This window comes from Octopus bimaculoides, chromosome 7 (assembly GCF_001194135.2).
Source record: "Octopus bimaculoides isolate UCB-OBI-ISO-001 chromosome 7, ASM119413v2, whole genome shotgun sequence".
Lineage (NCBI taxonomy): Eukaryota > Metazoa > Mollusca > Cephalopoda > Octopoda > Octopodidae > Octopus > Octopus bimaculoides.
This window is the reverse complement of record NC_068987.1, coordinates 49,822,231-49,834,732: the sequence shown is the minus strand read 5'-3', so window position 1 is coordinate 49,834,732 and position 12,502 is coordinate 49,822,231. Positions and strand designations below refer to the sequence as shown.

General features: G+C 33.3%; 1 protein-coding gene across 3 annotated transcripts in view; it reads right to left on the bottom strand.

The window, feature by feature from the left end:
* Positions 1 to 4,483: 4,483 nt before the first annotated feature.
* The window catches only part of LOC106881997 (vitamin K-dependent gamma-carboxylase), a 72,057-nt gene continuing 64,038 nt past the window's right edge, over positions 4,484 to 12,502 (bottom strand). For all 3 annotated transcript variants that reach the window (XM_014932533.2, XM_014932534.2, XM_052969632.1), the window contains 5 exons: positions 11,907 to 12,085; positions 10,215 to 10,345; positions 7,272 to 7,422; positions 5,831 to 5,900; positions 4,484 to 4,919 (listed from right to left, as the gene is read on the bottom strand). In XM_014932533.2, the coding sequence (XP_014788019.1) occupies positions 4,784 to 4,919; positions 5,831 to 5,900; positions 7,272 to 7,422; positions 10,215 to 10,345; positions 11,907 to 12,085 (667 nt within the window). In that variant the 3' untranslated portion in view covers positions 4,484 to 4,783. The remainder of the gene's footprint in view (positions 4,920 to 5,830; positions 5,901 to 7,271; positions 7,423 to 10,214; positions 10,346 to 11,906; positions 12,086 to 12,502) is intronic.

Genomic DNA, 12,502 nt, shown 5'->3' with positions numbered 1-12,502 from the left:
TATATAGATATATATATTTAGATGGATATATATATATATATTTAGATGGATATATATATATATATTTAGATGGATATATATATAGATAGATAGATAGTTTAGAGACAAAAAATAGAATTCATGAGATTCTTCAAATCCACTACAGTTGTTTTGACTCAGTTGAGATGCTGTGCAATCATTTGACTTACATCACAGGTGCAGATTGTATCTCCTCAGGCAATTTTTTGAAGAAGTATATTGCTCTTTGTCCTTGTCATTTTACTTAGCTCTATAACAATATATATCTCGGCAGCTGCTGCATTCTAGCAGTTTCTGTAAGAGACTCTACCTGAATGTAGTTTAGCTTTGAATATAAGATAAAAGTCCATGTTGTAAACTTGGAATTTTTCCTGTTTTGAATAAGTTTTTAGTTTGCTAACAACATATATATTGATGTAGTCAATCTTTCAATAATTTATATCTATTTAGGAGATTTTTGGAGGTTATTTGTATAATATCCCATATCTAGCTGGATCTGAAACTACCAAAACTGTCTTGGCTACAACAATTATAGCAGTAATCCTTACCAAACTGCCACACTAACCAACAACTCTATAACCAGTCCCAAGTTACTAAAGTTGATAGAATGTTCCTTGCTGATAAGCATTTGGGAAGAGAATCAACTGTAATTTCAGCAAATAGTTGCAGCCAACCAACTGTAATTTCAGCAAATAGTTGCAGCCAACCAACTGCTGACTAACAGCAAGAAGGTTAGAAATTAGATGAAATTATGTGGCTGTTAGAAACTAGAATATCCGAACAGTTGTCTTGAATTTGAGGTTGTAACAATAAACTCAGAGTATACAGTATCAATTTAGAATGAATGAACACACAAACACATTCATTCATATGTACATAGATATTTTGTGATAGGTGAGGAGGAACTATAAACTTGATATAATGTGTTACTGTGGCATATTTCCCTATAACCATATGCCACAATCTGAACGGATTCACTATTGATATGTGATAGCATTCTATTTCCCTACATGTATGTATGAACACACACACGTGTGTTTGTGTATGCATATATGTAAATAAAACATGCAATTATTCATGTGTATATAAATATCTATATCTACCTATATACATGTTTATATCTATATAAACACATACATATATTTATGTATATATGTTAAAATATAAACTATAAGGGGAAGAGAAAAATTTTACATGGATTCACTCATACACACTTAAACTTATGTATCCACACTTCAGTATATACACACACACTCAGAATAATTTTACATTTAAATGTTCATTCTTTTATTTTACCATTTTTCAAACAAGAAAGTTAGTTTAACACCATTCGCTGGGGTTGTGGCAACTACCAGACTAAATATTTTTACTGTATTTTGTTGTATCAAAGTTCAAATCTGCTGAGACTGACTTTACTTTTCATCCTTCTGAGGATGTAGAGAATATTATTTAAAACTATTTAACTAATTGTTTTCTCAAACAATTGGCTTAATAGAGTTAAATAAAACAGTAATATATTTTGATATATGGGCATATAAAGTTGTGATCTTGAAAGAAAATGTTGTTTTATTTTGTTTGTTTTTAAAGAGTTTTAAGTCAAAATAAACAATAAGTTTTTTAATTTTATAATAAATAAATAAAAGCATTGTTATTCTTTGTGAGGTGGTCAAAACTTTAGTCAGTAGATTGTAAATCTATATCAGGCAATTACTTTTTGATTCAAAAAGCTTCATACTTAGGATGTTCAACCTCACAATGTTGCAAATATAAGAAATGTTTTTTTATGAGATCATAAATGCCAGAACAGGGACAAAATGCTTCTTTAGTATTTTCAGCAACATCACTTCCATTATAAACATTCAGACTTGGTCTCATTATCCTTTCCCCCTTTAAGTTACTTATTTCTTTATTGCCCACAAGGGGCTAAACATAGAGGGGACAAACAAGGACAGACAAAGGGATTAAGTCGATTACATCGACCCCAGTGTCTAACTGGTACTTAATTTAGCGACCCCGAAAGGATGAAAGGCAAAGTTGACCTCGGCGGAATTTGAACTCAGAACTTAAAGACAGACGAAATCCCGCTAAGTATTTCGCCCGGTGTGCTAACGTTTCTGCCAGTTCACCGCCTTCTCCTTTAAGTTACTTGTTAACCCATTAGCATTTAAACTGGCAAAATATTCTACTTGTTTCATGTTTAAAAATACTAGATCTAGCCTCTCACACCTTCTGTACAATGTTATTCTAAAAAAAAAAATCACATTATTGAAGTCTTGAAGCTCTCTCACACCTATACTACAATGTCAGTCTAAAAACAAACAAATACATCATCAAAGTCTTGAAGCTATGAGATAATGCATATAATTAATTCAAAACAGTGTGAATAAATAAGCAATACATTTGACGGAGTCAAATCTCATTAGGCTTAACTTTACATTACATTCTTCTAGGGTCAATTGAAAATGAATCAGAAATATACGGCATTGGATGCAATCTGTTATATATATCTCTTTCAAAAGTTGGTCGTATGTTCAAGTAAGAGAGTAATATTTTAATTTGCACAAGTGGTAAACAAAGATAATTGCTTAGCATTTAGTTTATCAGCAGTAAAATACTATAGTTCAGTTATTTCACTATTGTATGTGAGAATGTGTATATGTATGTACAATAATTCCTTGCCATATCGTGGATTCCTCAATATATCACAGGTTTCTGCGGCCAATAGGTATTTATACTTTTTTAGATTTTGATTATTTCTGCGGGAGGTTTTGGAATGTAACACCTGCGATAGTCGAGGGATTACTGTATATGTGAATGTATATTTATATGTGTATATATTTATTTACCTATATACATATATATACATGTGTGTGTGTGTATGTATATATTTATAGTGAATTCATTTTTTTAAAGTTTTTCCCAAAATTATATTTAATACTTGTTTTTTTTTTTTTACTTAGGTCTAAGTGTATTTTTAATATAATAAAACTACACTACAAACGTAATAAAAGTATGCTATGATTTATTAAAATAATATATTCATTTTATGAATGATTAATTTATTTTCGACTTTTTCATCGTTAGAATTTTTTTTCTTCATTTTATCAACGGAAGCAGCTCAAGTCATTCACACCATTATTGTGAACAATCACGAGGCTGAGACACTGGAATAACATGCCCCACTTCTTGCAAGCCTTACCTGACATTTGGGTTTGCCCAGGGACTTGTAGCTGGCAGAACAGCTTCTCCAAATTCTTGAATGCCATGGATTAAATAATTTCTTGTTGGCAATACTTCTGTGATTTACTCCATTCAGTTGCACATGTGTTTCCCCACTTTCATTATAGCATTTAGAGAATGTGAGTGGGTGAAAGAATCACTTACTTTAGTGTCTCTTATAAAACATGTGCTTAGTCTTCTAGAGATGAAGAGTCAACACATCAGGCCTCTTCTCATCAACCTTCAACAATGTCACAGGCTCCAAAACTGAGAAGATATGTATTTTTGTTAAGGTTTGTTTTAAAATTAAATTTATCTCAATATCATTCTCTTTGTTTTAATGTCCACTTTTCCATGCTTCCAAGGAAAAGTGGATATTAAAATGATGATGATGCTCAATGCCCCATGGAATTTGTTGAGGCAGATTTTTTACTGTGAGTTGCCCTTCCTTGTCTATTACCAAGCAAGGTAATATTCTACCACGACAAGGCATGTTTTCATGGGAGACTGGAAATGAATGACTGTTTGTATGATGGTGGCACTCATTTACAAACGCACACACACACACACACATGACAGGATTCCTTCAGTTTCCATCTATCAAATCCACTCTTTGGGCTACAGTAGGTGACACATGCCCAAGATGCTGTTCTGTGGGATTAGATCTGGAACAACATGATCAGGAAGCAAACTTTTTAACCACACACCTATGTTTATATATATATAGAATAAATGTAGAAAAGCATAAATTTCACAGATATATCATAATTTAAATACTTTCTACAGCTGTTTCATTAGGATTAAGCATAATTAATTGTATAATTTCATAATTAAGATGCACAATTAATGAAAGTTAATTTAAAGCAATGCTTATTCCAAATCATCAGGAATACTACCATTTTATTCTAAATGTGTAGCTTTTAAGGATTGTTTTAGCCAATTATGTACACACGTTTCATCCACTCAATTTCCTGCAGTGTTAAATGACCTATTTATAATTGAGCTCTTAATAACTATGGATGTTTTATTCATCATCTCTTTACACACACACACACACATCATAGTACATTGTAGTAGGTACTGAAGTCTGACATGCAGAAAAATTAGTTCAACATTCACTTCAGCTTTGAATTGTTGGTTAGTGTTAAGAAGAGTAACCAAGATCTCTTAAGATGAAAACACAAAAACAATTTCAAGAAAATTAATATAAAAATTAAGTAGGAAAAAGTTTGAAGTAACAACTTCCTAATACAGCAAACGCCTTTTAATTTAAATGCATTAAATGAAATTTATTTAAACTGAAATATTGATGAGAATTCATTGAGAAATGATGAAAATTTTGATTTTTTTGCTTTGAAACATTTTTAAAATTGTTCAAAATCTGTTTTATATATATATTAAAATTTTACTTTAAGCATGAATTTCATAAATAGCTTTATAAGAGATTCAATAAAATCTGGCAGTTATATGACAGATGACATGAGATTTTCCTATCTTTGCCATCTCTGTTAAGAGATTTTTCTATCTTTGCCATCCAACTTTCATTTCATAGAAATAGTCTTGCATGGTTTTTCACAGATCTTTCGACATGTGTATTTTCATATTCATAGGTTTCATTCAATATTCTTTCAAAAGGCTGGCCACTGATAATACTTTTCACTGCCCCCAGAGATAATGTGAGACTAAAAGAGAAAAAAAAGAAGAAAAAAATATTAATAATTTTCAAAGTAGTGAGCTGGCAGAATCATTAGCATGCTGGGAAAAATGCTTAGTGACACTTTGTCCATCTTTATCTTCTGAGTTCAAATTCTGCTGAGGTTGAGTTTGCCTTTCATCCTTTTAGTGTTGATAAATAAGTACAAGTTGCGTACTGGGACTGATGTGATTGACTTAATAATTGTCATCATCATTTAGCCCTTTAACTGCGAAATTAATACATGCATTTATTACATGCTTAAATTCATAGACATATGTACACATACATTACATTAGATAAAAATGTGCATGCATACATAGTTTAGCCATTATAACTAAGTTCTAGTTGATATTTAAGTAGTTATTTGCTATAAGTTCTCTTTACAGATAGAACAATGAGTCGGGTAATTGTTCACAAATGAGATCAATGAACAATGATATGTCAGGACACTCGCTTATTTTTCTGTGTACAAAGAATAACATGTATTGGCATCTACCAAGGTTTCACAAGAGACTTAAAGGTTATAGTGTAACTTACTTTGAATTTATCTTAGGTTTTCTAATACATGCTATGTTGTGCATATATATATATCCCTTTTTTACATGTTAGCCTCTCAACACTTAACATAAAACTGCCTTCCTTTCTGCTCTGAGAGGGTATTTTTTGCAATCTCCTGGTGCCACTAAAAAAGCACCCAATACTCAATGTAAGGTGACTGGCATTAGGAAGGGTGTCCAGCTGTAGGAACCATACCAAAGCAGATACAAGAGCACAGCACAATCCTCTGACTCACTGGATTCTGTTGAACTGTCTAACCCATGCCAGCAAGGAAGACAGGCATTAAATGATGATGGTGAAGATACATGAGAAAGAGAAAGCAAGCTATGAAATACTCACCTCCTAGAAAACATGAAATATTTTAATTTCAGGAAATTTATAAACGTCTCCAACAGGTTTGGATTATGGACTGTAAAAAGAAAAAAAGATTAACAGATTAAAGCAATATCTTCAATAATTCCTAAACATATTTTCAAAGATGGTGTAATCAGTAAGAGTGTCAAACAAAAGTTCTTTGCAGTACTTAAACGTTTTGATACCAACCCACTTGAGACTGGCCTTGGTTCTAGGATAATTAATCTAAAAGCTTTCCATCAAAATTTCATGTTAATTTATGTTTCAAATACCAGCTTAATGACAAAGTTATTTACTTTTCATTTCAAAATTAATTGTAACAAAGACAGTATATGTCAACAGAATGCTAAGAAATGGCTAGTTTTAGAGAGTTAGTCTAATTCTTCAAAAGCGAGAGATATCTAGAGTTTTACACGGATACAATGTGTACACAGCCTGGAATGGTGCACTGTACCACATTTGCATAATGCTAGATAACATCCAAAGATAGCTGTCCATTTGATTGGTAAACTCCCACACATAGAGGCTCCCAAGGCAGAAACCTATATGTAGTTGCCCAGCCTGCTAGAAATATCAGCTAATATTTTGGCTAGATATGGCCAGTTTAAATGATGATGATGTAAGCACTGGAGGCATGCCCTAATTCAAATTAGCCTACGATACTGAGGTCAAGAACTCCTATGGATCTAAATAAGGTAACAGAAATCTATTCCAGCAAATTCTTATCAGAAAGAGTGGGTGCTTCTCTAACATAGAACTTTTTTTTTTTTTTCATTATTTTATGTGTTGTAAGATGTTCCTGAGTTTTTAGATCTCTTGTGTAGACAATGTCCCCTTTATACTAACATATCATTTCATTTAGCCTTAATTCTAGGAAATGTGTGATCCTTACTCTAGGAAATGCATGAAAAGCTATTGTTATTCTCCATCTTTCTTAAACTAACAACTGAAACACATGCACATACATCTATTGTATGTCTTGCAAACAACTCGCACATGCAAGTGCTACCAGTCAAGAACTCTGCATACCAGAAGCCAGCAAGTGTATGGGGTCATCAGGAGAGAATGTGCGCCGTTTCGGGGCCTACCTCTCGACAGCATCAATGCGCACCGGTCCCCCTCACTGATATGAGGCCCCGCTTGCTAGATCAACTGGTTATTAAAAACAAAGCTCAATATTTCTCTAGCCATCGCTCATCGTCTCTTTTTTACCAAATCCAGTAGCTAGCCTTCTCCACTGTATTTTGGATATCGGTCAAGGTGGTATTTACCTTACAATGAGTTAGGCCTAACGATAACAGCAGTCGTCTCACACTGTGTCCTACAAATCCTCTACTACTGATTGCTTTATTTGAACTCAAAACCATTGGGTCTGTAATCCAATGCATCAGACAGTCAGTTGCTGTGCTTGTTAAGAGCTACTTACACTGTGGATCTTGTGGCAGTTTCTGATACCATTTGAGCCGAGGACAGGTTGCCGTGCTTTCGCTCCACTTCTTCTGGCTGAGATACGTATACATATAACCTGCAGGACCTGATGAAACTGTATGGACGATATGGAACTCTCCAGAAGGAACCTTTACATAAGTAAAAATAAAAGTGAAACTGAAGCATTAGCACAATAAATATTCTTAAAACAGGAGCAATACTGATGCTTTCCAAAAATATTGAAAAACTTGGTATATGCAACTAAAGCAACATTAAAATTGCCATCTGTGTATCACACTTAACACACACACACATGTGTGTGTGTTTATGTACACCATTAAAAGGCATGAAGCCGTGGTTTTTGTCTGAGACAAAATCTCTTCATAGACATCTGTTAAAAACAATATGTATTAATGCAAGATGAACATCATCCCAACAATGACTTTAAAGATTTTCTCTCAGACAAAATTCACAGCCTTCCAATGATGTATACATATGGCTATTTAATATCTTTCATCTTTTATTTGTTTCAGTCATTGGACAGAGGCTATACTGGGGCACAATGTTGAAAGTTGTTTTAGTCAAATAACTGACTCCAGTACTTAATTTAAAAAAAACAAAAAAACCTGGTACTTATTCCACTAGTCTCTGTTTGATGACTGCTGGATTACAGGGACATAAACAAACCAACATCAGTTGTCAAGTGCTGGTGGGGGACAAACACAAGCACAAAGACACACACATGTATATATATCTACACATATATGATGAACTTCTTTCAATTCCCATCTACCAAATCCATTCACAAGGCTTTGCTTAGTCTGAGCCTATAGTACCAGGCACTTGCCCAAAGTGTTAAGCAATGGGAATGAACTCAGAACTAAGCAATTGAAAGCAAACTTCTTACCACACAGCTATGCCTGCACCTATATATTGAAAAAAATTATTCCCCCACATTAAGAGTTTATAACCAGGGTTCATTTGATTTTTTTACAAGGTTTACATCTTCATCATTTCTTCACCTACTTTTCCAGATCAACATAGGTTGCTAGGTTGTGCCATACTACCTTGTTCTTATCAAAAACTAGTATCACAGACCTGATCTCACAATGCCTCACTGGCTAATTGTAACACTAGCACCTGTTCTGACACTGTTTTTTTTTTGTATATTGCTAGTGGGGGGATGAATCACTGCTATCTCTTGTGGTCAAGCGCCCATCATTGATGAGAACAATAAAGGTCAAAATTGCACAATCTGGCAGGGATTTATCTCCCTGTTAGTGATATAAACAAGAGTACATTTTGTACCAAAAGCCAATATGAGAGTTTCTCATGGTATCTATCACAGTATAGTTTATTTTAACTGAACATCCACGTTTAAGTGGGGGATGAATATTACCTCTCAGTACTAAAACTGCCTCTATCACTAATATATATTTTTGATCTACTTCTACCATTTGAATCCACTAAAATCAATTTGTGGTACATTGTACATTTTCTTTACATGTAGAGGGTACCACAAATACTTCCTACAATCAATGGATGGCATATTGTATACAACATCATACAACCAGCAGTATACAACATCAAGTTACATTACATAAGCAATCCTACTTGTCTATGTCATCATCATCATCATCACCATGCTGGCATGAACATTATAATTAGTTTAGATAACTGTCACTTTCTCTTTCTTTAGTCCAATAGACATCATTATTTTTCAGTTTAGTTATTGATCTATTTTTGATTAAGCATTGTTTTAAAATACACTCTGTTGGGTGGTTGGTGATAGGAAAGGCATCCAGCCATAAAAACTGTGCCAAAATAGACACAGAGGTCTGGTGCAATCTTCTGCCTGGCCAGCTCCTGTCAAACCATTCAACCCATGCTAGCATGGAAGGTGGATGTTAAATGATGATGATACCTTCTATAGCACTGAGAAAGTATAAATATATACTCTTCTTCAGTCTATGTCTTAGTCACTCCCACTCCCTATGGAGCATTAGGTGATGAGAAATTTCCATCATAGTTGCAAAAACTGTTGTGAGCCTGCTTCCAGGCCAGGCCACACCCATATCTGTCGGGTCCTCCTCCTCACCTCAACCCTCCTGCAGGTCTCAATGGATCTGCCTCACCTCCTAAAATTCCTATCTAGCTTCCACTCAAGAGACACTCTCACTGGTTTCTATTTCACATTAAGTCTAAATTTGTAAAACATTTCATGCTCAGATTATCAAAGCATGGAATAAACTATCTATGTCAATGGTTAGCTGTCAGGACACTGCATCCTTCAAAAATTCCATGTTTCTTGAAATTCACCTGATGTTGCTTATGCACCCCTTTCCTTTTACTGTTCACTTTTCTATTTTCCAGTGTTTTATTCTATGTACTCCTAGTTTTCATTGCTGTCTTTTTTAACTTGACTTATGGCTGCTTTGTGTCCACTCTTTCTGAGAAGTTGTAGTATACCTGAGTGGAGTAGGCAGAACCATTAGCACATCTGGCAAAATGCTTAGCAGTATTTCATCCATCTGTATGTTCTAAGTTCAAATTCCACCATGGTCAACTTTGCCTTTCATCCTTTTGGGGCCAATAAAATAAGTACCAGTTGATTACTGGGACCAATGTAATTGACTTCCTCCCTCAAAACTGCAGGCCTTGAAGTGTCAGAATTTGAAACCATTATTATTATTATTAAATGAAGTTAGACACTATATGAACCTACATGAATCAGAAAAGAGTAACAGCCCTTGAACTAAGCTTTAAATATGTTGATCAAGTCTAATTTTTGTTACTCTTTATTTCTGTCATACATTGGCACTTATAATGTCTGATAGCAGATCATATGAAAGTATTTAACTTTAAGTAAAAGATATTAAAACAGAAAAGTAAATCAATATATTTATCAAAAAAGTCTGCTATTTTGTTAGAAACATCCTACCTTTACACTATCACCTTTGTGTAGTGTGTAGTTCTTTTCTTGCTCAGGTATCTCAACAATTACTGATCCTTCCAGCACTGTTAACCGATTCTTAAGAAGATCATCTGGTATAAAATTTTCAAGATGATATCCTAAAAAAGAGAAAGAAGATTTTAAAGACTATTAGAGAAGAATTTGCAGTAATTACAAATGCAGGTGTGTCTGTATGATTAAGAAGTTTGGATTTGGTAGACAGAAACTGAAAGAAGCCTGCCATATCTATATTATACAAAACTCAAAGTTTCTCTGTTTTTCTGCCATTTGGTTAAGATGATAAATAGTACAAATAAAATAGTCATTTCCCCCTTTAAGAAAAAAAAAGCAAATTGGAAATATGGACACTTCAAAGAGTCATCAAAGCTACCATCATCCATCCCTTTTTTCTTCCCTTAATCATTTAAACAACTTTTGGAGTGTTATGGACTTGAAAGATAGAAATTCTTATATTTTTATGAGATATTTTTGAATCATGGGTACTTGATTTTTTTTTCTTTAAAGAGGAAAATTACTATTATATTTAAAATAAAATATTAATCTTTATCATCTTAAACAAAAGGCAGAAAAACAGACAATCTCTTTATAGACAAAGATCAGTTGCAATGGAAGAAGTTGTATCTCATAAGAAAAGAAAAATAAACAATAAATACATTGTACCTTATAATATAACTCTTAAGAACATTCAAATGTCACTGCAGCATTGAAATCATTGCCTCAGTGAGGTGAATTAAGTATGTCAAGTACACACTGAAAGGAAATAACCAAGCTATTGTTCAAAATTGCATGATATGGCAGTCTTGGAGTTGGAGATGGCAGGGATTTATCTCCCTGCTAGTAATATAAACAAGAGTACATTTTGTACCAAAAGCCAATATGAGAGTTTCTCATGGTATCTATCACAGTATAGTTTATTCTAACTGAACATCCATGCTTAAGTAGGGAATGAATATTACCTCTCAGTACTAAAACAACACAAACACTTTGTAATTTAATAGCTTTTAATGTGATACTTGTTAAACAGAAATTATTTTTATTTTATGAAAATTTAATAAAATCTAATAAGTAAGTGAAATTATGCTAAATACAACTAAATTGAAAACCTTTTTCCCCTGGCCATATTGGCAATTCTGAAAATTTTGGGGCGTGAATTTTACATGAATAGAAGCTTTTTCTAACAAATTTTATCCTGAAAATCACCTGCATAAATTACACAGGTATGCAAATTACATGGGTTTGTATGGTATATCCTCATAACTTAGTGTTTTGGCAAAAGAAATCAACAGAATAACTACCACGCTTTAAAAAAAAGTACTGGAGTCAATTTCATTTGACTAAAAATTCTTCAAGGCAGTGCCCCAGCATGGTCGCAGTCTAATGATTGAAACAAGTAAAAGATAAAAGATAGCAAGGTAGCCTACATTGATTGGATATTTGTGAGAGGAAGTAGTTCCATAAATCAAATTATGAGTTAACTGTTCAGTTTTCAATGTAAATGATAGAATATAAACATTACTGTTGTATCTTGACATTTATATTAAAATCTTAGCAGTTATTCTTAATATATTCTTATGCAAAAAAGCATTGCTTTATTTATATCTCAGATATTGTAATTAGAAAGTATCTTAATTACAATATATAATTAACTAATTAACTTACCTGGGAAATCAAGAATAAATGTTACATCTTCCAATGAATTATTCTCATGGACTTCTTTGGTAATTTTGTCCATGGTATTTCGCCAGTTGGCGAGTTGGTTTTGTAATGGTAATATCCAAGGAGTATCTCTGAATGGGTGCCAATCTGCTTTGATTATATCAGTATTCGGGTCAAATAACCTGATTAAGATTAAAAAATAAGAATATCTATATATATATAGTGAAGCTATACAATAGCGTCGTTTTTATATCGATTGCTATTGTCCAGTAAATATCGGTACCTTGTTGTACCATTCTTATGAATTTATATATATACCCTTATAGGGCTATTTTTTGCTGGAAATTGATACATTTGTATTAATACATTTGTATTGAAATATTTTTCATTGTTCACTTCTTCACTGTTCTCAGTTCCGTTAACGGCTTGGCGTTCGGGTGAGTATACTTGGCATTGATGTGGCAACATTTGAAATGTTGTCTAGGTGAATGCAGCTGATGAGGACTAATCAGATTTACGTTGTGAAACGTATTTGAAAAGTCTGAAACCTAGGTACTGCATTATCCTTAATCTGGGGTTCATTTTCGGATGTTCTTCCT